The following is a 26349-nucleotide window of genomic DNA, read 5'->3' as shown; positions in this document are numbered from 1 at the left end:
GTAAAGGATTGAATAAACAGTCCCATGTATCTCTTATCTTGTACAAATGCCACTGTTTCTACTGCAACTAATTTTAGATGTCATGTTTTATCAGTCTTTTCTATGGTTGTATTCATGGCTCTCCTTTACAAGCCTTTGCCATATAACATCACAGCACACAAGGCTGTCTAATGCTTCCCACAAAAGCCACAAAACACTTGAGAATCAGTCTCATTAAATCATGTGTTTTACAGGACTTCTGTTCTAAACCAGTCGCATAACACGTATCTCTTCTGAACTTGACAGAAAGTTAAAGTTCTGCAATCTTAGGAAACAAGATGATGTCAGAAATGCTGATAATATCACTGACAGTCTGACTCACACCCCTAAATTTAAACACACACACACACACATGCAATGTCTGACACTGGCAATTAAGCTTTCAGATTCCTGATCTGACGCTTAAATAACCATGACAATGATGCTGCGTGACTGTGTGATGTGTGTGTCTATTACATAAAGCGTGTTTGTGGGAGTGATGTCGCAAGAAAAAAGTTCTTGATTGTATGTGTGTATTTGCACGTCTGCCAGGATGTATGTGGGTACATTTTCACAAATTAAACTTGGCTCTCCCACCTCCAGTGCCAGGGTGTGATGTTCTCCATGGCTCCGAGATCTATTTCTGATCCAAGTGCCAATCACACTCTGATCACCCAGCAACAAGCGTGCATCAGAGACCAAAGCACATCTCCGTGGAGAAAGTACTGAAGTCACAAGAAAAGAACCGATGATGTAGACGAGGTATTAAACTTCACATTTCTCCCCTAATTAAAAGTGCCACATGTGTGCAAACGCTAATATTAAACCAAGTCTCTATTCTGTGCAAACCAAACTCGAGTTTTCTTGAGTGACAGTTTGCATATGATACATTCTCACTCAGAGACACGCTCCCACAGGACATTACCTATAACAAGGCAACCCCATTTCCTACATCTGCCATCCCGTCTCACATATCCTTACTGACTTTCATCTGCTCAAAATGAATTCTCATAAGCCCCGACACTAGCTAACAGGACACACATAATACATTCACTCTCAGCTGTGAAGAACTCCCCAGAGACATGCGATGTTGCTGTTCTCGTTCTTGGTGGCGTTCCCAGTTTCTGTCTGAAAAATAGGTGTTTTTAAACTGTCATGGTTTGGAATTTGATGTTCTTTGAGATTATGGAATTATTTTAAAACTAAGTAATTACATCAGTTTTATAAAATCTAAACAATCTTACCTTGCGTCACTCTTAAAGGAATAGTTTGACATTTGGGGCAATACAATGATTTGCTTTCTGGTGGAGGGTTAGATGAGAAGATTGATACATAGCTGTCTGTTTAATTTAAGGCTACTGCCATGGAGAGGTTATGAGACAATGGGCCACTGGGCATAGACATGTAAAGGGCCCCCATCCCTCCTACGAACAAGAGAAGAGACATCTTATTGGTCATTGTGCATCTCCTTATAGACGTTTTGTGTCACTTTATGGTCGCATTCTGTCTCTTTGTAGTTGTTTTGCATCTCTTTTTGGTTGTCTTGCATCTCTTTGTAGACATGTTGCATCTCTTTGCAGTCATATTCTGTCTCTTTGTGGTTGTTGTGCATCGCTTTGTAGTTGTTTTGCATATTTGTGTTCATATTCTGTCTCTTTTTGGTTGTTTTGTGTCTTGTTTGGGTCATTTTGCATCTCTTTGTATTTTGTGTCTATTTGTGGAAAAATGTTAGCAGTAATTTCGAACAGAGGCTCTGGCACAAGGGCCCCCTAACCTATTAAGCCCCGGGGCCTGTGCCCAGTAGGCCCCTTCAGTAATCTGTCCATGGCTACTGGCAGCAGCACATTAGCTTAGCTTAGCATAATGACTGGAAACAGGTGGAAACCGGTAGCCTGGCTCAGTCCAAAGATAACAAAATCTACCAATCCACCAACCACTAATTAACATGAATTAATTAACGTTATATCTCTAGTTTGTCTGTGTCTGTACAAAAACAAAAAACCCACCAAAGAGTAAAAATGACAATTTGTCATGTTTGTTTTTTTTTCTTTTTTACAAGGGGCCATGTGCCGGACTATTTCTTGGCTCGGAGCAGTAACTGCCTGGAGTCTCCGCTGGTTGCCTGGCAACTGAAAGCAAACAAGTGTATTTTTCAAAATGCTGAACTATTGCTTTAATTATAAGGGGAAAAAAGAAAAAGTTTTAAGAACAAAGAGTATGCATGGACATTTCAATGGCAAAACTAGGGAGTAGAAAAAAACAATCAATCTGTCTGAATGTTGAAGACAAGCGTCTGAAAAAGTCTGACATGTCAAGGGAAAGACGATTTAATGAAGCAGTCGGTATGCTGCATAGTAGTTTGTATGCAGCATTTGACTTCTTCCACTTCATTCATATTGTGAGACAGTAACTGGCTCAACCACTGCGGGTCTAGTAAATAGGGATTGAATTTCAGTGAGGATGAGACAAGCCAATTTGACTTTGGCATAAATGAACCCTGGAAAGCAAATATTCTCCGGAAATATCTGACTTTTTAAAAAAGAGACAGTAGCTTAAACAATTCTCTACTCTATTATTATTAATATTACTATCATTATTATTACAGATCCATTTGCTGTTGTGCCTGGTTATCTGCTGAATTGTGTATTCATCTGTGTTTGGCAACCGAGTGTAAAACATTGCCCATTAGCAGCAACACTGCTGCTAAACACTGTGAGCATGCGTGTCCTTGTGTGTGTGTGTTTGTGTACAAATATGTGTGTGTGAGTGTATGTCATTTTATGTGTGTACAGTGGGTTTGTGCACATCTGCTCGTCACTGTTATATCTGTGTTTGTGTGTGTGTGTTGGTTGTTGATGCGGGAAGCTGTACTTGCACCCCCAGATTATTTCCACCCATGAGAAATAACCAAAGCCTTTTCCAGCTGGCTAAATGTTAGCTCAAGGCCTATAAATGTATGTGTGTGTTCGTGTGCGTGCGTGTGTGTTTGTGTGTGCGTGAGTGAGTGTGTGCATCACTATGCTGCTTATCAAAGCCTGTGCTGGCTCCACTGTTTTGCCACTCTCTCATGACAAATCAGCTTTAAATATTCTCCCTTGTTTCTCAGTCACGCCCACACAGGCACAGAGGCATGAAAAAGACAAACACACACACACACACACACACCCTGGAGGTGAACACTGCATGCCGAGGGGTGTCAGCTTTGGTCAGCGTCGGCTCTCGCCCCACATTTCTCCTCCTCCTTTCTCTTCTTCACTTCCTCTGTTCCCTCCATCCTGCACCATCTTCTCTACCTCTGCCTCCCTCTCTTTTTGACCACGACAGAAACACCGAAGCTCTAATTTCTCTTTCTTTTACACCTGATTTACATACTCACATTTTTAAACATTTCACACCTCAGGGACTAAGTCAAACCCGGGTCCCTGAGGCGTGACCGCCGTTTGACTCCATCCCTGAGGCGTTGAATATTAATAAATTGAAAATGGTCAAAAAACATAGTGCGTCACTACTGTATCTCTCTTCCTCTTCCACTGTCTTAAATCTTACTCTTTTCTTTCAGATTATCACTTTGGTGCAGCCCCACCTTTGCTGCTTGAACCAATTAACTTCCATCACTTTCTTTTATGCAAAGAGACTTAATGTTTTTTTGCAGTCGGTGTAAAAGTGTGGGGAATTGGGATTCTGAAGTGGAGCGATGGCATGGAGAGGAGGGCAGAATATAGAAGGGATAGACTGGAGGGACCTTTCACTTACTCTCCAGTCTAACTAACTGAAATGATCATCAAGAAGGAGAATACATGTTTAAAGAAAGGGTATGTGGGAGTGTCCGGTGCATTAGGCAGGTCACATAGGCATTCATCTGAGTGTTATATTCATGCAGAGGCAGCTGGAGTGTACTGTGCACTGTACATATCCATGAATTATAGACAACAGCAGGCCTATATATAATTATAGACACACCACATGCATCATGTTCCTTCAGTTGGACACAAAAGAGCTGCCGCATTAGCTCGATGGCCACAGAGTATTGGTCAGAAAAGTGTCATAGGATAACATGAATGTGGATTTCCATCTGAAATATTTTGGAAATGTGTTCAAAAAGCATAAAACATAAGAAATGTATGGATAAAAACCAAAGATTCATTCCATTTAAGTCCTTTCTTAGAATAGTGGATATGTGTCCAACAATATATAAAGGTTTTAAAGTCGAACTGAGAAGTCAGTTTTGCAAGAAATCAGGGGGCAATGTTGTTAGCCTAGTCCCATCTGTGATTTGAGCACTCCCTATTTTACTTTGTGACTCTGCATGTTTCTCCGTTTTGTGATTTGAATCACCGGGTAACAGGATTACCCGTTATTGTAAGTTTCATTAGTCTGGTAAGTGTCTGGTAAGAGAGATATCTTACGTTAGCCAGACCCTCCTCCTTTGTGTAATGTAAAAATGGCCAAAAACGTATCGTCTTGTGGGAAGCAGTGATAACTATAGCTTCCGCTTTCTGAGTAGAACACAAACTTAATCGTACAAATTGGCGTTTAATGTGTTGCTAATGGTGCATAACCCATTGTAGCTATGTGGGTAGAGCGGGTCGTCCTTTAACCACAAGGTTGGCGGTTCGATCCCCGGCTCCCACTGCATGTCGATGTGTCCTTGAGTGAGACACTAAACCCCAAGTTGCTCCCCGGGCGCTTTACAGCAGCCCACTGCTCCTAATATACTTAGGATGGGTTAAATTGCAGAAGTCAAATTTCATGTATGTACCTCTATGTACTATGACAAATAACCAAAGCTATGTGTGCTTGTTGAAAAAGGAAAAAAAAAAGTCTTTTAACAACTTTGACAGCCATACTTTATACAGGCCTGTGACATACTCCACTTCAACACGTTCCCAACTCATCAAATACGTCAGCTTGGTCAGTGGCCTTATGTTTCAGACAGCGATGCATATGATGCATACACTGTCTTTTCAAAATAAAATGCAACTTGGTTAGGTTTAGGCAACAAAACTACTTGGTTAGGTTAAGGAAAACCTTGGGGTTTGGGTTAAAATAAGCACGCCAAACAAACACAGGGCTTTCACCCAGGAAGCCGCTGTTCGGTTGTGTGAAACTAAAAGTCAACGTTGACTTATTTTGTCACGTCAGTCGTTAGTCAAGTGACTCGTTAGTATTGTTAGTCACGTGAGTCATGTGAGTCGTAAGTCAGTCAAGTTAATGTCAACCATGATATTTTCCTAACTATAAGTAGTTTTGTTGCCTAAACCTAACTTCCTGTAAAGACGGAAGTTTATTTTGAAAAGACACTCTGCATGTAACAATGACACGCTGTCCCTGACATATCCAAAACTGACTCTAGAGGGGTACGTATAGAGTGTCATAGTTTGGAGCTTAGGGCCGCTGACCAAGCCTTGGTATTGGCTAAGTTGGAAGTGATCTGACAATAAAGTATTATAATCATCATCATCGTCAGTACATATTAGGCAGCCACTCATTTATCCCTTTCTCTCTTTGTTTGCTTTTGGATCTCTTACCTTCACTCCTCATTTTCAGTGCGAGAGCGTCGGCATGTGACAGCGTGCATGAGAAACTGTGTGTGTGCCATGTGGGTATTTGGGTGAGCATATACCTCCTGTTTAAGGATTTAGAAGATTTTGTGTGAGTGCATTTGTGTGTGAGATAGTGTGCGTGTTCCTTTGAAGCCGACACAAAGGCATGTCCTGTGACACGGACAGAGGAGGTTAGACAAACAGTCGCGGACATGACCAAAACACTGTTTACTTACTCTGTCTCTTAGACCGGCTACACGGAATGAACAAGTAAGAGGGGGGAGCAGAGAGATAGACAGACAGAGACAAAAAATACAGAGAAGGCCAAAATGAAGGTGAAGAAAGGTAAGGAATCAAGAATGAGACAAAGCTTAAAGGACAGTGGGACGGATGGGAGGGTGATTGAGCGAGGTAGAGAAGGAAGAAGGGAGTGAAAGGGAAACAGGGAGAGAAAATAAATGTAAAGATAGAGCAGATAAAGAAAGAGGGAGTAGTGGCAGTGGAAAGACAGAGAGGGAAACGACTGTACTGCGAAAAGACCAAGGACAGTCCACAAAGCCCTGAGATACCTCAACACTTCAAACACTGCATAGGCTACACCAAAGAGCATGTCTGATCTGTTCCACTCATAAATAAGCAAAGATAATAACTGCCTTGTGTGCATCTGTGAAGTTATGTGCATGTTTGTGTCACTTGCTTTGTTGCGATGTGTGCCGATTGGTGCAAATGTATCATTATTTTGCTTTTGTCGTCTATTTCAAAGAAGAGAGACATCACTGGGAAGCTATGACTCACAATGTGCTCAATATTTTTCTTTGGTTCTGGAGCTTTTTTCGCTGGACCTTACATCTCCACCAGCGAGTCTCAACGGTCCTTTTGGGCCTTTTGATTAGCATTAGCATCCACTTAGCTGTTGCGAGAGCCTCTCAGGCATCTGTGACTCAACACCTGTTGATGGGAACAAATTAGCCTAATGGGTATAAAGAAGAGGGATGAGCTGCACTCTGCCAACTAGGGCGGAAAATCTGCATTTTGAAAAGTTGAAAAGATAACATCCAGTTTTTAAGTCATTCTTAAAACCTTTTTCAGCACATTGATATGCAGCTGTGAATATTTAATCAAGCATATCGGAAGGATGTTGTGTTGTAAACAACTTGAGAATCGGTGGAAATTACTTTCATTTTGTTATTATCCTCTGTGGTGGAAACAAACAGCATAAAAATGTTATTTTTATTGGTCCTACGTGCCACATTACTGCCATGTTTTCCAAACATACCGGTACTTTTATATTCCGTGATGTACCTGGAGCATCTTTAATTAATGTTTGTTTTTTTCTGTGACTATCTCCTACATTTTTCATGCATTACATTGTGTCACAGTAGTGGTCATCAAAACACTCAAAATTTAATGTGGGTCTGTATAGGCCTTAGTGTGTATTCTAACATCTGCTGTCAGTGTGAACACACTACATCATCAAAGCAAAGTCGAGATCTATGTGAATGGAAATGGGACACAGCTTTGGTCGTGTTTCTACAAGCTAATCTCTGTATCGCACTAAGCCAACATCTCTACATTCTTCCCCCCTGTCTTGTGCCAGTCCACTTAGCATGCTCCTGTCCTTTGCTGTGATGTGCTCCTGTTTAACACCTTGGCTAAGCTCGCTGAATAATGCAGAGGGGACCAACGCTCGCTGAGTCAGCACCGAGGACAGGTCAGCGGAGACGCGGTGGCCGAACGGCTCGGGCACACAAATACGGAGGTGGCGCGCACACACGAGCAGATGCATGGGTGCTTGGATGCCAAAATATACATATTCATGGACGCCAGTACACATAGAGATGCTTAAACTGAAGAGCACCAACACATGCACACATACGGAGACGGAGAGGGAGAGAGAGAAAGCCTAGGGGAAACATAAAGGTAATGAGAAGCCTATATGTGCAAAAACGGCATTGAGCCAAGAGATGGGGATGAAATGCATTATCAGTGCAGATTAAATCATGTTTCATAGTCAAAACATTTGCCTTTATAATAATGCATTATGGCACACCACTTGAGACCCCGATTCAGTCACTTCACATACATTTGTTTGTTAGAACTGTGTCAAGTGCAAGTTTTGTTTTTTGTTTAAAAAATATATGTTATTTAAAATATGTGAGTTACATGTTTTTACCCAACTGTTGAGATGCTAACATATGCATAATAAAATCCCTTCATTCAAAAGGATAACACACAAAAAAGCAGCAGCACTGCCACATATACAAAGCCGATCCCAGCTGACATTGGGTGAATACAGGATACACCCTGGACAGGTTGCCAGACTGCCACAGGGCTGACATATAGAGACAGACAACCATTCACACTCACATTCACACTTTCGGGCAATTTAGAGTCAACAATTAACCTAACCTGCATGTCTTTGAACTTTGGGAGGAAACCGGAGAACCTTAAGAAAACCCACGCTAACACAGGGAGAACATACAAACTCCACACAGAAGGGCCACAAGCCGGGTTCGAACAACCCTCTTCCTGTGATGCGACAGCGCTAACCACTGCACCACCAGTCACAGAGATACACACATTAATTTAGATCTCACACGGTCTTGCACATGCCTACATGCACACATGCTCATGTGTCATACACACACACACACACACACACACACACAGCTGCAGTGTTGGACAAACGGCGGGTTGAAGGAGGCGTCAAAGAACCACGTCTGACAGAAAGCTCCATCTCGCTAAATGAGGAGGATGGAAAATAGATTCCGGGAAAAAATTGAGAAGAGAAGGGGGACGAGAAAAAGAGACAGGGAGGAGGACAGGAAGACATAGAGAAAGAGAAAAGAAGAGGGGGAAAGAAGTGATAGATAGGACAGAAATCCATGACTGCAAGAAGAAGAGAAAGAGAGTAAGAGAGGAGAAAGCAGGTGGGTGTGGGAAGCCGGCTCAAGTTGTAACGACAGATTGTGAGGAAGGTTAGAGGGAGGGGCAGGATGGAGAGAAGCAGAGGATGAGGGATGAGTGGGGCTTGTCCCTGTGTAACCTCCTACACTGTGATGGAGTGTATTTACCCACACTTCATCAGCAATATCCTCCCTGTGTGTGTGTGTGGCTGTACAGTATGTGTGGCTTAATGCAGAGTGCTGCATGGCGTGTGCATTATCTTCCATTTTATCTCTTCTTTGTTCGATGCTGCATCTGTACTATTTAGAATATGAATCATCAGACCCACTGTTTCTCATTTTCTCAATCACTGTTCCGGTTAATCAGAGGGTGAATTAAGGGCCGGGCCTTTGTTACACTCGTCACGTAAACCGAGAAATGCCAGGGGATCCTTCAGACTTCAGATGTTTCTAACGTCTGTCATTCAAACTGCTAGATGTCAAGAACGGCATCTTAGACGCATCACGCCACACGCATTTCATATTTATTGAGCTGCCTCTACGTGTGCATTTAAGTGAGTCTGTTTCTACATTAAGGGCTAATGTGATTATGTGTGTGTGTGTGTGTGTGTGTTTGTAAGGCTTGTTAGAGTAGCAGTTGGCTCCTGCTGACAGTTACTGCAGTCTGAACAGCATGGCTGACGAGGACAATCAATTAGCCCCGCATACACACACACACACACACGCACACACACACACACACACACACACACACACACATACATTATCAAATTAGCCCTTAATGTAGAAACAGATTGAAGTTCACGTAATATGTTCACGGAATAAAACACACATCAAAGGCCATATACCATATATTAAAGCTGGAACAATTAATCGATTAGTTGTAGACTATTAAATTAATCGCCATCTATTTTGATAACCTATTAATTGGTTTAAGTAGGTTTTTAAGGTAAAAAAAGGTCATAATTCTCTGATTAAATATGAATATTTTCTGTTTTTTTTACTCCTCTATGACAATAAACTGAATAGCTTTGAGTTGTGGACAAAACAAGACATTTGAGGACGTCATCTTGGGCTTTGGGAAACACTGATCTACATTTTCTGACATTTTATAGACCAAACAATTATCGATTAATCAAGAAAATAATGAACAGATTAAACTACAATGAAATAATCATTAGTTGCAACCCTATAATATATACAACCATGATATAATAAACACCTAATGTAATACCTACACACAAATTCTGTTTCCTTTATATCTCCGTGACTTTATGTCTCGACACATAACTAGGTGAAATTGGTTGTGTCTGGGCTGTTTGTGTGAGTGTGTGTTTTAGCTAAACCCCAGCTGGGGTAGCACAAGTTTATCAAATATCAGCCCTCGATCCCTTTAAGGGCTGCTTGGACGCTGTTTGCTAGATGAATGTTTGTGTGTGTTTGCTCTGAGCGTTGTGTGTGTGTGTGATGCTGAGCAGATGCTGATGTTTTGACAGCCATCCTGCTCTCAGTCTGTCCGCCTCACATCAGCTGTGTGTGTGTGAATGTGCATTTGTGTATGTATGTGTCAGGAAGTGTGTGTGGTCAGAGCGTCGGGTTAAGCAGTGGTCTGACTGTCAGTGTGTATCTGACCTTCTATCCACCACTGGGATCACTTATCCTGCTGCAGGCTCCGCAGTAGCACATAGCTCCATCCTCCTGCCATTTCTTTCCCCTTCTCCTTTTTCTATTCTTTCCTTTTTTACTGCCTGTTAACTTTTCTTTCAGCCGCTTTCGCATTTCTCCCCTCTGATATCCCTCTAACAATGCCTTCTCCCTTTTCTTCTCTGCTCCTATCCATGTCTCCCTATCCACATTTCTCCCTCTCTCCTCTACACAGTATTTGTATTCTCTCTCTGCAACTCCTCGCTCTCTGCTGCTCAGATACCAAATTCAGAGAGTAAAAAATGATGAAATGAAAACAGGAGAGGGGAGGCTAATGAAGACAAGAGGAGACAGAAGGAGGGAAGGGAGAGAGACGGCGGGAGAAATGCTGAGGTACACAAATGGAGAATCAGAGAGAGTGAGGGAAATATGGGGAGAAACGCTGACAGTTGGAGAGGGAAAGATAAAAGTGTTTGACAGAGAAGGGAAAAAAAAGAATCTTTTTCATTTGTGTCAGAGCACCATTGTCAGAGTAACAAAGACATAGCTCTCACAGTGCACTAGAGGATTTCTCTCTCTCTGTCAGACACACACACACACATATATAACACGCAATATAAATACACAGTGTTTATCTCTTCCCTTCAGCAGGGGCGAATCTCCTGGGGTGAGAACGGCTCCTCCTCTCATCTTTCTGCAGTGTCACTTCTGACATTTGTCATGTTCTCGCCCTCACTTAGCCCTGGTGGCATAAACCCACTGGCATCACAGCATTTTTTTTTTTTTTTTTCAGGATCTGTACCTTGTACTTTAAAAGTTTCGGCAGGTACTGAAAACCATTTGAAGAGCTCGATTCCTTGGTGTCTCTTTCTTGAGAAAACATCCTAAACTCTACAATGTGCTGTTTCCCAGAGGTTTCCCTCTCAGATGGGACTCACAAATAATCCTTCACACGCAAGGAATGACTTGTTTGCGAAATTCTGCACTCGTAGTGTGGTGCTGATTGTGAATGAGAGATTGGGCTTTGCAAAACTACAAGAGTCCTCTTACAAGGCGAAGTCTGAAATGATTATGGTGACGTTGGTTCAGTCAGTCAAAACACAGATTTTTATGTGAATACAGAATATGTAGAGAATTGATTTTTGGCCTAGAGGCTCTGATCTCATCACACCGCCTCATGGATACAACCAACTCAGCACTGCAGAGATTGGTGGAGTGACAATAATACTTTCCTTCTCAGGGTAACCTCAGTGCACAACCGGAGGATGCGTAGTTGGAGGTAGGGCTTTTAAAATGCAATATGAACAGCAGCAGCTTCAACTGAACGCAGCAGTTACAGCAGAGTTTGCAGGTGAGCAGTGCAGCTGCAGTAATTCCAGCCTACATACACTGCTCTGTTACAAAAGTTGCATTGGATTCGTGTTGCAGCAGGTTGTGTGTGTTTATGGTGGAGATGCACCAAATCCGTTGACGTCTGTGAAGTTGGCGAATCCCATTCATTTTCCATGGAGAGCAGGAGATCCGGCTGCGCGTTGACTGTTGGATACAGCTCTGCGAGTTGACTGACCATTCCTCGCATCTGAATTTGCATAATCATGACTCAACCTCGACTTTATGCAAATGAGGTCCAACCTCAACTCTGATCAAATGTTCAAACTAGGCAGCGCTGATCAAATATGAATCAATAATCTGTTGTTTTCAGAAACATATTTTAGTGTACTGTCACATCTTTCTGTTTGTTGGCCGGATTTGGTGTATCTCCACCATTAGATGTGAGTGCAGCAGTGCCTCAAATACCTCCAAAGCATGATTATTTCCATCATCTATTTATCTGTTAACTATTTTTTTGATTAATATCAGAAAAAAATACTCTTCTCAAGTTCTCAAAGCCCAAAGTAATGTTGTCAAATAGCTTGTTCTGAGTGACAAAAAAACAAAAAAAGACATTCACTTTACAATATCATCTTTAGTACTCTTATTTGAGAAGCTGAAACCAGAAAATATCTGTAAGTTTTGTTTTATAAATGACAAACAATTAATTACTTATCAAAGTTTTTACTAGATTAATCATTTCAGCACTACTTGACTCCATTTCTATGATGCAGGCAGAGCCTAGTTACTTTGTTATTTCACTTACTTCCCTGAAGGCTTTGCTTGTCGACGTGAGCAATTTTAAGCAGCAGTTTTCATAGGGTTGAGTGCGCTCATGCTGAATAAATACAAACATTAGTGGGCATAACATAAACTACCCAAACAGACGAGCATGTTGAGTTTGTATAGGTTGGAAAATGGATACAGTACATTGTCTGCTATATTGAGGAAGTTTGCAAATCAGGAAATGAACAGCCTGCCTTGATGGAGCATGGTGCATCAATTCTTTGCTTTTATATACAAACTGGATAAAAGATCAGTTGGATTTCTCTTTTTATCCAAAGAAGTGCCACACAGCTGCACTAAAGATCCTTTTAATTTCCCCCACAATCCCCCCAGAGAGCCGGTTTCCATGCAACACCTCGCCTGAGGGGATATCAATGTAATTAACACAGCAGCTGCAACTACAAGGGCATTGTTACCCACCAGAGTTACTTATGTAAATATGAAGAGTATGTGGTATATGAAGCTGTTCTGGCAGCTCGAGATGGTCCAACACTTTACTGTCACTTCATGTTGCCTTTAATTTGTCACCCAGATTTATGTTTGTGATTTAATTCAGGAGTCACTTTGTTTGAGTCCATTTGCAAAGGATCTGTGTTAATGTGTGTATACATTCTCACCCGCTGTTGAACTGAAAGTTACTTATACAGCTGAGTGGTTTTTGGAACATGTTTTACATTTTCATTTTCAAAAGTATATTACTTTGCTCAATATACTGTTTGAACTGTATAAGTGAAGTTGCAGGTGGAGAATATTTGTATTAACACAGAGCTCTGCTGCACAGCTTTTTCACCATCATCCATCCCCCATCCATCCTAAACTTGTGACGACAAGAGAAAAGAGATTCGTCAGTGATGCTCAATCTCTGTGGAATGCACTGCTAACTTTGATCTTTAACGTTAGATCTTTAGGCAAATGCGTGCTCATGATTGGAGGAGAGTGTTACTCATAGAGTCCAGTAGTGGGCTCCGCCTGTGCTTATAGAATTAGGGTTACAATATCGTAACCTTCCCCTTACATTTGTAGCCGAGGGTTATGAGTTCCTATACTTATGAAGGTAATAAAATAATAACACAAAGGCTCCGTAGACTGAAACAAGACGGCAAACACATTATTGCTCCCACATTGTCAACGGAAGTGCATCACAACTTAACTCCTTCTTTCACAATAAAAGCCCTAAACATATACACTGCATCACTGCTTACCAGAGGGAACATAAATTCACTCAGAGCATTTCACTAAGAGGCAACTCAACAAAATAGATCACACTTTGAACAAAACAAATGCTTGATTTTAAGTTTAAATCCAAAATACTGCCAAATAGGCACTGCACCGGCATTTTTTTGTTACATAGGCCTACTTTTAATTTTACTTTTAATTCTCAGGAAAGAAAACTGAATAATTTACCCCTCTGGCGTGAACTTGTGTGAATCTCTCGTATGAACTAATATTCATCAGTTTTCATTTATTCATTCATTTTGTGCCCCTGCTTGAGTATTTCTTTCTCTTAGTACTCTCCATTTCTCTCTTCTTCTCTCAATCATCAAAGGCCCCTTTCAGACACAATGCCACAATGGCACCACTGCGCTCTGAAACCTGTTATTTCCAATTGCCAGAGATATTTGGTGTGGCTCTATTGCCATCCGGGTGGAAACAGAAGGGTTTATACACGCTGTACAGTGCCAGAGACAGGTTGAGATAAGGAAAAGGAAAAAAAGGTGTGAAAAATTGTCCTATATGGGGAAAAATGCGGGAGAATTGTGACCCCGGGAAGAAACCGGAAGAGTGCAATGAAAAACGGGAGTCTCCCAGGAAAAACGGAAGGGTTGGCAAGTATGCTCGTCACATGATAAGTGAAATCTGACTTCTGCTACTCTGTGCTGCGACTCTGCTGCTGCGACAATTTCAGTTTATTATTGTAGTATCCATTTGTCGATAACTACTAATACTTAACTTAGTATTTTACATTAAATTAGCGTCTTTTTTTCTTTGATGAACGTGGGCGCTGATATGCGAAAATTAACTAAATGGATTTTATTTCTGCAAAATAAAATTAAAACCGACAGTGGGCGAACCTATCCCAAACACACAAACACCACCACCATTCTTCTCTCTATAGCTCTATATTTCTAACTAACACTCACACTAATGGATCAGAAGTTTTCTCATGCATTTACTGTTGAGTCAGTCACATTAACTCTGTTTGTCAAGGACTGAGACAGAGCGAACGCTAGAAGCTCACTATCCATCTAATCTACATTCTCTTAAAACTGCTATTCCCTTATTATCCCTCATTCTTATTCATTAGTGCTTCTCTCTCTTTTGGAGGATGCCTCCCTGTGTGTTCACAAACTTTCTCTTTCTTTCCAAACTTTTCTCTCCTATGTTCTTCGTTTTTTTTCTCCACTTTCATTGCTTATTCAGCACACTCCCTCCCACTCTTGTTTCTCCTTTACGGTGCCTCTCGCACTCTCTATATCACTCTTTTCACACCTCTACTCTGTCTCTTTTCATATCCATCACTCTCGCTCACTTTGCCTCGTTTGATCCCTCTTTCCTCTCTCCCTCCGTGCCTCTTTCTTTCACCTGCTTGTCAGCTGTTTTTGTGAAAGTCTCATATTGGCAGCCTGCACCATCTCTCTCCTCCCCTCCTTCGGTTCTTCGTCTTCGCTTTACCCTGCTCAACCTCTCATCTCCCCTTCAATTATAACTTTCCACTTGTTTATTCTCACACTTTTTCCAGTTCTGTTCATTAACTCCCTCTCTCTTCGAATAGCTCGCTGCTATCCTCCCCAAAAAAACTCTCATTTACTCTTTTCATGTTCTTCATTTCATCTCCTCTTCTCTTTCATCCACTGGTCTAACCAACCTTCTTTCTTAATTGCTCCCTGCATCTGTCTTATCCTGTGTTTCATTCCAAGCACCCTCCACCTCCTTCTTTCTCTCCGTCTCATTTTCCTGATCCTCTGTTGCCTGCATCCGCTGTGCCAGTCAGATGGCTCAGCTACAAGACTGACTACACCCTCCGATGACTAAACATCTGTCTCCCTCTCCCCCTCTCCTGCTCTCTAATTCTCCTCTACTGTGTCCCCAACTCGGCTCAATTTCACAAGAGCTTTATTGGCTTGTAAATTGAGTTAGTGTAGCCAAAAGAAGACAGTGCACATCAGTGGAGGTAAATCATTCTGCAGAGAAGTGTGCATTAACAAATAACTGGAGGACTTGTCAGTTAGAGCAAAAGCTTTGTAATGTAAAGTGGATACACAGTAATTACAAACTCAGTTACATTACACAGCGATATCTATCTTAAAGCAAGTTTGACACGTTGGGAAATTAGCTCATTTGCTTTTTTGCCGAGAGTTAGATGAGAAGATCCGCGCTCGCCTCAGTTCGTATGAAGTTACAGCTTAAAGCTTAGCTTAGCATAAAGACTGTAAACAGGAGGGAGCAGCCAACCTGGCTCTGTACAAAGGTGACAAAATACAACTGCCAGCAGCTATAAATATCCCTAGTTATTAAATTATGACTTATAATAAGTTTGAGACATGAAACCGGAACTCTGCGTTTTTACACTTTGGTTTTTGGAAGCTTAAAATAAATGAGATTTAACGTGTATTAAGTAGTGAGCTTTAGAGATGCTTGTAGGCAGCATAGACTGTGTATAAAGATGGATGACCCGTCCGAACCAATCATGAGCTGAGCATGGCCGCAGCTTGTCAGCGAGAGAGACTCACAGCTGTCAATCATGATGTCTCGACTCCTGCACGGCCATAGCTTGAACACTTGAGCATACATCAGCGGGATAAGAACTACCTAAAATGATACAAACCATCTTTGGGAAAAATGTATTTGACGTGTACTTTAACTTTTTAGTTTGGCTCGTGTCCCATCCGCTAACATGGAGGGGGCGGGCTTTAGGACCTATACTGCAACCAGCCACCAGGGGGCGATTCAGATGTTTTGGCTTCACTATAGGGGAGCTGTCATGTCGTCCATCTTTATATACAGTGTATGGCTGGCAGATTTTAAAAGTGGTATCAATCCTTTCATCAACCTCTCAGCAAGAATGCATGCAAGGTGAAACTATTGCTTCAAGCTTGCTAACATTGTCGGGGTGGCTCATGTCTCTTTTAAGAAGAAGAAGAAGGAGAAGGCACTTTATAGGGGAGCTAAGACCCCCTGGCTCCCCCTGCACTTCAAACACCGGATTTAGCTACTACTATACCTCATTTTGTTACTTCTGGAAGATGTTGTGTTGGGGTAGTTTTCCTTTCAAGTTCTTCAAAAGCAGCTGAAGCGCAAGGGAGGATAACAAGTGATGATGTCTGTTACCTGCGTGAACTCACATCATCAGTGTGAAAGTTGTTTTCCTGTATAAGGCTATTATGTGTGTTTGGATAATCTTGAGGAATCTATTGTTCTTTTAAATAATTATATCTGGGACGCGAGGTGAAGAACCTTAATTATGTTTCAGTGAATGTGCACGAATGTAGCCTCCCAATCTGGGAAGCCAGATTTATCTGTAGCCTTCATCAGTGGCAAAGGTACTGCATGTTGATAGAGCTGTGGTCATGCCTTTTTTTTTTTTTTTTGCTACTTCTTTCTTTATGATTTAAGTTTAGATCAGATACAGAGATCAGATAATCTGCTGATGTTTGGCACTATCTGCCCGCTCTCCCTCTCCAGAAATACCTTATCTCCCCTTGCCCTCCTCCAGTCCTCTATCAGTCCTGCTTTCTTCCATTTCCTCTTTTATACTCTGTCCATTTGGCTTGCCGTTGGTCCTACTATCTCTCTTTGGAAGCTGACGGGGCAGAAAAGTGGAGGGACAGGTCTTTCAACTTGGCATATCTCTCTCAACACACCTTTTCCCTCTCCTCTTCCTCTGTGCCCTCCAACTCTTCTAAGCTCCAGTCTAAACTTTTGCTTCTCTCCTGCTGCCCTCTTTGCCTAAAATCTGAGCACAGCCACATATATGAGCTGTCGTTTAGTGATGAGAGTGAGGCTACAAAGCTCACATCCATCTATCAATTCTCTTACAGATCTTTAATGCGTCCCGCCTAACAAGTGAGCACCGCAATGAGTTACATACAGCCTTATGAAGTAGCACAAAGAAAACCATAAAAACATCTCCGTGCAATAAAACACATCTCCGTACTAGGTGCCCCCCATATAAGCAGGAACACATCTCAGCATCCTCCACTGCAGGAGACACACAAGGCATAAGGTACATAAACCTTTAATACCACAATTTCCATTACAGAGCGACACCTAGCTCCACTCAATTTCCAAGTCATCATCTCACGCTTTGTTTCTCTGTCCAAGTGGTCACCACCCTGTTTCCTCTGAACAGAGGAGGAAAAGAATGTCTGCCAAATGTTTAGGGGTGGGGTAACTTTAGCTCATGCTATTTTTTTGCATGAAAAGTATGTGTGTGTGTGTGTGCGTATGAGATGACAGCTTTTATTGGGGGATTCCCTTGAAAGGGAGATCCTGTAATTGTGTTTGCGTGCCGGCCTGGGTGGGCGGGCGGGGAGCACTTCCCAGTCGGGTGTCCTGAGAGTGACTCATGAGTTCCAATAACCTCAGTGACACTCCTCCCTGCTGTCACTCCCGTGTTTCATATGGCGACACAAAAACATTTGGAACCCATTTGGCACCCACGTCTGCATCTGTCTTGAATCAATCCAGATGTTGCAGGATATAGTGAGCAGGTTGACCACCCTCCACTCCATTAGAAGTAAATCTGTGTATTCCTGCACCTCAAAGCACAGAGTAAGAATACAGTTTTAGATTTCCTAACACTTTACAAATTAGTTTAGATTTACATTAGTTTACTTTTAGAAAGATTGTGTGGCATGATTGAAAGCTCCAGAACAGTTACTAAATGGACCTTACCCCTGTACTGCATACAGATACCCTCAGGCAACAGAACACCTTTTTGCCCCTCCCCTCACCTTTTTTTTCAATTCCTACACATGACATTATAATATGTCTGTAAACAATCAAATGAGGTGCAGGAGTGGGTATGATGTTGGTGGAGGAACCTCCTTTCAGAAAGACGTGAAGTGATCCAACGTATCCTCATAACCGTTTGTATGCTATCTTACGAAATGTTATTCCTCATTTGTCGTTCGTTTTCCGTCGAATGTTAAGCAACGAGTGTCAATTTCTGCTCGTTACATGCATACAGTCTTTTCAAAATAAACTTCCGTCTTCACAGGAAACAACTCGGTTAAGTTTAGGCAACAAAACTACTTAGTTAGGTTTAGGAAAAGATTGTTGTTTGGGTTCAAATAACTATGGAAGTGGCATAACTTAAGTACGGAAGTTACGTGACATATAAGTTAATGTTGACTTCTGGTTTCATACGGGACATGAACGCCGGTCTCCTGGGCGAAAGTCTGATGTTTTTTGTCCCAACCATCTACCCCGACCTCCTCCCTACACAGCATGTGGCGCTCTTTATACTCCATGGTTTACGATTATGTGGAATACATACAAATTGATTTCATGGGATATACTGTATATACGAATTAAAGTGCATTACCTTTTGTAGGTGTAGCTACGAAACATGTGGAAGGTAAGATAAATGTCACTATTTTGCATATTAAAATAAAAAATAACTTGATAATATAAATATGTACATGTGTATGAACCTCTAAAGAAGCTTATCACACGGCTTTGTTGAATACTCGATTCTGATTGGTCTATGGGCGCAGTTCTGATGTCGGACTCTGGCGGACCGTTTTTGTGTAAAATTATTGATTCCTTAAGTAAGTAGCCGTGTAATAGGCAGGATAATGTACAGCTAGCGGGTCATTGTTGTGAAATAAACCCCTTCAAAGCGATGTTGCACCCCGATGCGGAGCAAAGGGGTGGACTTGATCACTCTGAAGGGGTTTATTTCACAAAAATGACCGGCTCGCTTTACATTATCCCTTACATATTTCATAGGTAACCTTCTATGGGAGAAAGAAGCCTGGTCGAACAGTTATGAGGATCATTCCCTCTGAGAGTGAGGACACTGAGTTTGAGACAAGTGACAGCGAGGAAGAATTACACTTCCACAGCCTGATGACATTATGTCACCTCCATTACTTCAAGAAGTACTTTTTATTATTATTCTTGCACTATTGTGGATGCCAACAAGCCACTTAACTTGCTGCCAATGAACTGGGGCAGTAAGAGTGACAATTTTGATCATTGATGCATTATCAGAGAGCCTCAGTCTAGAGGCTCAGAGTGAGATTGTTTTAAATATACATTGAAAACCACCTTGAAACCTCTACTGCAGCATGTTAACGGACTTTTGTCTCTTTTGCTGCACACCCTATGCTCAAGCATGTTTTGATACATCTATGTGAGAAATTTACATTAGTGTGTTATCAGAGGCAAGGCCACCTCAAGTTCTCAGACACAGTCAAGGACCACGACATCACAGTTAAGCGTAGACATATCACCAACGCCTAGCTCCACTCATTATGACAACACACATGTTATCGTGAGCACAGCCACTCATATGTTACTGTGTGTGTTACTGAGTAACTTGTTTTTTCATTTATCTGTGTCTGTGCCCCTTTCTGTCATAGTGTGAATGTCGATCTTTTAAGTGTGTCCACAAGGAATGTTAAAATGTCCGTTGGTTTACAAAGGTTGACTAAAAGTATTATCCCTGTGCAGGTAGCTTTGTGTTGTGTGCTGGCGTTCGTGTCTGTGACATTGTTTGCCGCATTATATTTGCTCATAGAGCCAACAGGGTGAAAAAGCTTTTGATTAAAAAGAGCTGAAACAGATGGAGGGGGGGTGAGATGGGAAGATAAAGAGAGAAATGAGAAAGGGGAGATTGAAAGAGGAGGATCTGGAGAGATGGAGTGATACGTAGCGAGGCATAGACCGATAAGACAGCACTGAGAGAGGAAGGCAACAGATAAGAGAAGAACTATTGGAGGAAAGAGTGATGTCAGGAGCCTTTATAAAATATATTGTGGTTCTGTCCCTGTATGGAAGTTATATTCTCTGTTTAGCACGGGGGCCAAAATGACTGCACGATACAGGATGGGGGGTCTGTTTCTTCAAAAAGTTAATCATGACACTGACTACAAGCAACATCTCAATGCTTTCAAGTGAAACTGTGAGTGGTGCATGCGTGTCTGCATGTGAGTGCACTTTCACATGAGTAAAGTGTACTATTGTTACATAACTTCAGTTAATCTTAAAGTCAACAGGGTTAAAAAGAGATAACAGCACACTTAAATCTCCAGAGTATTTCACACATTCCCTTGTAACCGCAAAGTTGTGCAACACCTTCTCTGGACCTCAGTGTGTATTTTGAATTTTGTGCCCCAACACACCAGTGTACATTCGTAGTAGCCCAGGTGTGCCATGGAATTAAACATTAAAAGGGGGAAAAAAAATGTTAATATACAACACGGATAGAAAGGAGTCTGAAGTCTGGCTTTTCAAGTGGGACTGATGACAGCGTTTTCTCTTTGTGATTTTGACTTCACCAAAAATAGACTGTGATACAAGCATCCCTACTTGGCTGTAAGAAATGAATTAATAAATCCATCCAATTAAAAATCCTGAAAGTTTGAAGTAGTACATACCATCAGAAATGACAGTGATGAGACATGAATCCTGTAAACGTATTGTTGTTGATTCCTTGTGCCTTTTCATAACGTGTGGATTTCTACTGGATTCTGAACATCGGAAGAAAGAATTTATCTGAATATGCATAAAAAAAATGCTCGTGGATCTGACTCCAATCCATCCAGTAGCGCTCCTCTACTATCAGAGATTTGTAACGAAAGACTTACTTTTAAAGTACAAAATTGAGAAAAGCTAAAAGCAGTTGGCACTTCATAAATCAAGGATAAATAATACTGTATTTGTGAGCCAAATCAAGACATGTGATAACTTGTGTTGAGTGAGATGATAGTGCTTGTGTGTGGGTGACAGCGTCAGTGTCTGACTACTGTATGCTTGTTTCTGTCAGTGCCTGCATACACATGTACATATTTCCCTGTCTGTGACCACAAGTGCTGCTTACACACACACACACACACACACACACACACACACACAAACACACACACACAGACTCAAAGTATGTGTAATAGGTTTTATCTGGGTCATCTGGTCTCTTCAGCAGAGATGATAAGTTGTTCAGAGCAGAGAGGCCAAATAGCATTTACTTGGCTCTGTGTGTTTACATGCGTATATTTGTGAGTTTCCTTTTCTATGAGTGTACTCTGTCTCCCATGTCAGCCCCCCACTCCCCTTCAATCCACACACAGACACACTTCAATGGCAGGCGAAAAGAACGAGCAAAACGCTGAACAAACACAGGAGAAAAAAAAAAACCTTGGGGGGAAATTCCTTGAAGTGAGCTAGGACAATCTGTCAGAGCACTCTCACACACACACATTCAAGTACACAGTGTGACAGTGTTCAAAAAAAAGTTCTCTTCTTTCAAACTCCTGTGATAGAATGATTAAATACTCGTTGTTTTGCTGACTGCTTCTGGAGAAGAAACTCTTCTCCGAAACGTTAACGGTCGTCTTCTCCTTCACTGAGTGCACTAAGTGCACCAATCATTTCCTGACAACATCATCACAGGGAGTTACCTAAGTCTGGATTAGTTTGACAGATGGCAAGTGTCGACAGCTCAGGGATATGTGCATCAGTGAGGGAATTTTTTCTTTTGATTTCAATTTAACCAAATTAATAAACCTTAAGTATGTGTTTATAATAAAAACAAGTGTTTATTAAAGGCGTGCAGGTTTTTTTAAAACAAAGAAGTGGTGAACTTTTTCCTCTTAAAGGAGAGGATGAGGCAAAGTGTAATCCCAATCTGATGATATATAGAAAATGAACAAGAAAAAACAAGTTAAATTGTTTCCTTGTAAATATTTATAGAGTGGTAATTGTTGCCAAAGTGAAGTGTTTACCTGTAGGAGCTAAAACAATTAGAGTCATTAGAAAAGACGAAGAATTAAGTGTTCATTTTAATGTAGTCTTAGCCTCTTTCTTAGTAACATAAAATGATAACAACTACAGAGCAGATTTGCTGTAGAACTGAGATGCAGATCTGAATAAATCTTGCTGGAACAAGTAATAAAAACGTCCATTTCTAAAGTATCGTAAAAGCATGCTGCTTTATCGCTGCCATCGCCATCTTCTGATCTCTCCCGCTTCATACTTTTTCAGTGAGAGAACAGAGACTGTTTTATCCGGCTGGTATTTTGAACCTTGACCAAATAGAGTTAGTGCAGCTGTCATCTCCTAACAGTATCCACTTTTATTTTGTAACAAGCCGTTTCTTTGTCATCACTCGCTGCTTTTCTTTCCTCTCCTGTCCGTCTGTCTGCTCTGTCTCGTGGTATACCACTGCAGCACAGCTGTCACTCTGATGGCTGCTATGATATCATTTATAGGCCCACATCAACTGGAAAAAGACCTGGCAACTGTTTTCTGACACGTTGAAATCCATCAGTCAACCATCTGTGGATGTTGACTTATCAAAGTGGGTTTAGACAAGCTTAGTTCACAGACAGTTAAAGGCAGCAACAAAGAAAAATAAGCTGAACTTCAGAAAGTTTCCGAGGTATTTGATGGGGAGCTACTTCACGTGTAGACAGCCAGACTTGAAGTCATGACCTAACCCTCCATGTTATTCTTTTGTTATTAACACACACACACACACACTCATAGGAGTGAGAGGTGAGACTGGCCTCGGGGGCAGTCGTCCAGGTTAGAACCTAATACAGCGGTATTTTCATGTTCCCCTGCCAAAAGCAACCCTGCAGCTGTGTGCATGCCTGTGTGTGAGTGTGTGTGTGTGTGCATGTGTGTGTAATCAAAGGTACTGTAGCACCGTGACTTCAGCCTCAGGGCCGAGTGGAAAGTAAGCAAGGCGCACCTGCAGGAAGTTAGATATAGGCAGAGGGAGGCTAAAGGGGTCTGAAGACTTCAGTGAAGGAGAGGTGCACTGCAGCAATGATACAAGTCCACTACTCTTATTAACTAGCGCCATGCATGCTCCTTCAGTCAAGTCTGAAAATGTGGAGCAGCTTGGCATCCAACAGACTTTGCTTTTTTCCACTTTACACCATTTGACTTTTCTATCTGCAGTGCCTCCTCCACTCTGCTGCTGCTGCTGCTGCCTTCTCTCTCACCCAACAGTGAGTGTGTCAACAGGTCTTTCCCTATACAAGTCAGTCAACTGTCACACTTACTGTACAAAAAAACAACTGATGTCTATTTTAAGTAACACTGTAGGCCACCACAAGACAAATCAGTGCAATAAAAGTATTTGCCATTTCACTATCTTAATATGGATCCTTTAAAAATCAGTATTACAGCTGAGAAAGAACATGAAATAGTTCCAATGATGCATCCACTTCATAAAGGATCGGCCTATAATTTCAAGAAGTCAAGTTAGAAATATAAACTACAGTAACGACCCCACTTAAGATAAAAAAAAAAAAACACAGAAAAGGAAAGTTAGCTCTAGTGATATATTGTGATGCCAGTGTTGGTTTAATTTTTCAATGGGGCTTATAGCGACTGATTTAATAGCCTGACAACAGTCTAAAGACAGAAGGAGTGGAAAATACAGTAAGATAAAGATTATATCTGCTACTGACACTGCACTGTAATCCACTGATTAGTAATAATGTAATGCTCTAACTCCATGAAGCAACATTACCAAACATACTATTGTTAGTATTTACACTATTGTCTCATGGCCTGTCTCTGTTCTGTCTTCTTTTTGTTTTTTTACCATTTATGTGTCTTCATGTGTGAAATGATTGTCTATGTTGATGTCCAGATATTGCTATGTTTCTGTAGACACAGTAAAAACACACTAAACACACAAGCAATACAACAAAACTGATGAAGACTCACCATCTCTCCTGATGTTGCCCCAGTGTATCAACAGGTCTTTCCCTACAAGTCAGTCAACTGTCACACTTACTGTAACAAAAAAACTGATGTCTATTTTAAGTAACACTGTAGGCCACCAAAAGAAAAACACTGCAAGAAAGGTATTTGTCATTTAACTATCTTAATATTGATCCTTTAAAATCAGTATTACAGCTGAGAAAGAACATGAAATACTTCCAATGATTGGCCTATAATTTCAAGAAGTCAAGTTACAAATATAAGCTACAGTGACAACCCCACTTAAGATAAAAAAATAAAATAGAGACACAGTAAAGACACACCACAAGCAATACAACAAAATGATGAAGACTCACCGTCTCTCCTGATGTTGCCCCTCATCACTCTGGCGGTGGAGACCTGAGCCCTCGCGACCCCAACAATTATAGTCCCCAACAATAACACCGTCCACATCTGGAACACCAGCATTCCACTCATGGTGACAACAAAACTTTAAAGAACTTCTTCAACCTTCCAGTGGCTCGAATAAAATGTGATTTACTTAAAACAAGGAAGACAAACTTTCCATTCAACAACTTCCAGCTTTCCTAATCTCTCTGTCTCCTCTATACCCGCAGAATGAGAGACACTTGTTGACTCCTACACGACACGATGTCCCGTCTGGTGCCAAAAGTGCCCAAAAAAATCCAAGTCCTCTGGAAGTTTACGCGCCCACACTGACTCCGACACAATGAGCTGCAGGTGGAGGGTGATATAGCTCTGTTCACGGTCAGACATGAGCTTACAGGCGCCCAACTTCTTATCGCCGCGGAGAAAAGAAATTTGAGTTCAGTCACCGAGAAATATCCTGCATAGTTGTACTGGTTTCTGTCAGACGCGTCTGTCTGGGCGGCTGTGGAAGAGTCGGCGCGTCAAAACTTTGTGCCAACTGAGTAGTGCGCGTTCACGATGCGTGTGTCTGTGTGGGTGTGTAAGTGAGTGAGTGAGATGCTGGGGCGGGAGGTCAGAGAGGCAAAGAAAACACACTTTAAATACACTTTAGTGGAGAAAAACTATTTTGAAATCATTATATATTATTATATTATATGTTTTTTATCTATCTATCTATCTATCTATCTATCTATCTATCTATCTATCTATCTATCTAGCTTCATCCCTTCACATTTAAAAAAAACAAACACCTCAAGCACCACCTGTTCATCAAGGCCTATGATCTCAGCTGTCTCTTCCTGCACATCACTCTTTTAATTACTTTGCTATAGTTTCTCCTCTGTGTTATTTATTAGTATGATTTTGTGTGCCCCCTTTGTAAAGCGTCCTTGGGTTTCTGAAAGGCGCTATATAAATCCAATTTATTATTATCTATCTATCTATCTATCTATCTATCTATCTATCTATCTATCTTTCTATCTATCTATCTATCTATCTATCTTTCTATCTTTCTATCTATCCATCTTTCTGTTTTTATTCTGTATTGTTTTTATCTTGATGTTTGCACTATTGGGAATGAGTCCTTACCCCAAGTGAAGGAGTTTAAGTATCTCGGGGTCTTGTTCGCGAGTGAGGGGACGATGGAACGTGAGATTGGTCGGAGAATCGGAGCAGCAGGGGCGGTATTGCATTCGCTTTACCGCACCGTTGTGACGAAAAGAGAGCTGAGCCAGAAGGCAAAGCTCTCGATCTACCGTTCAATCTTCGTTCCTACTCTCACCTATGGTCATGAGGGTTGGGTCGTGACCGAAAGAACGAGGTCGCGGGTGCAAGCGGCCGAAATGGGTTTCCTCAGGAGGGTGGCTGGCGTCTCCCTTAGAGATAGGGTAAGAAGCTCAGTCATCCGTGAGGGACTCGGAGTAGAGTCCTTGCTCCTTTGCGTCGAAAGGAGCCAGTTTAGGTGGTTCGGGCATCTAGCACGGATGCCTTCTGGGCGCCTTCCTTGGGAGGTGTTCCAGGCACGACCAGCTGGGAGGAGACCACGGGGAAGACCCAGGACTAGGTGGAGAGATTATATCTCTACTCTGGCCTGGGAACGCCTCGGGATCCCCCAGTCAGAGCTGGTTAATGTGGCCCGGGAAAGGGAAGTTTGGGGTCCCCTGCTGGAGCTGTTGCCCCCGCGACCCGATCCCGGATAAGCGGTTGAAGATGGATGGATTTGCACTATTTTAACTTATGTAAAA

The 26349-nt window shown here is 41.7% G+C and overlaps 1 protein-coding gene across 2 annotated transcripts in view; it reads right to left on the bottom strand.

Annotated features, from left to right (window-relative positions):
- Nucleotides 1-25113, bottom strand: part of pdgfd (platelet derived growth factor d) — a 59960-nt gene extending 34847 nt beyond the window's left edge. For both annotated transcript variants that reach the window (XM_037776182.1, XM_037776183.1), the window contains exon 1: nt 24532-25113. In XM_037776182.1, the coding sequence (XP_037632110.1) occupies nt 24532-24652 (121 nt within the window). In that variant the 5' untranslated portion in view covers nt 24653-25113. The remainder of the gene's footprint in view (nt 1-24531) is intronic.
- Nucleotides 25114-26349: the final 1236 nt, after the last annotated feature.

The sequence above is a fragment of the Sebastes umbrosus genome, chromosome 7 (assembly GCF_015220745.1).
Source record: "Sebastes umbrosus isolate fSebUmb1 chromosome 7, fSebUmb1.pri, whole genome shotgun sequence".
Classification (NCBI taxonomy): domain Eukaryota; kingdom Metazoa; phylum Chordata; class Actinopteri; order Perciformes; family Sebastidae; genus Sebastes; species Sebastes umbrosus.
This window is presented reverse-complemented; position numbering and strand designations above follow the sequence as displayed.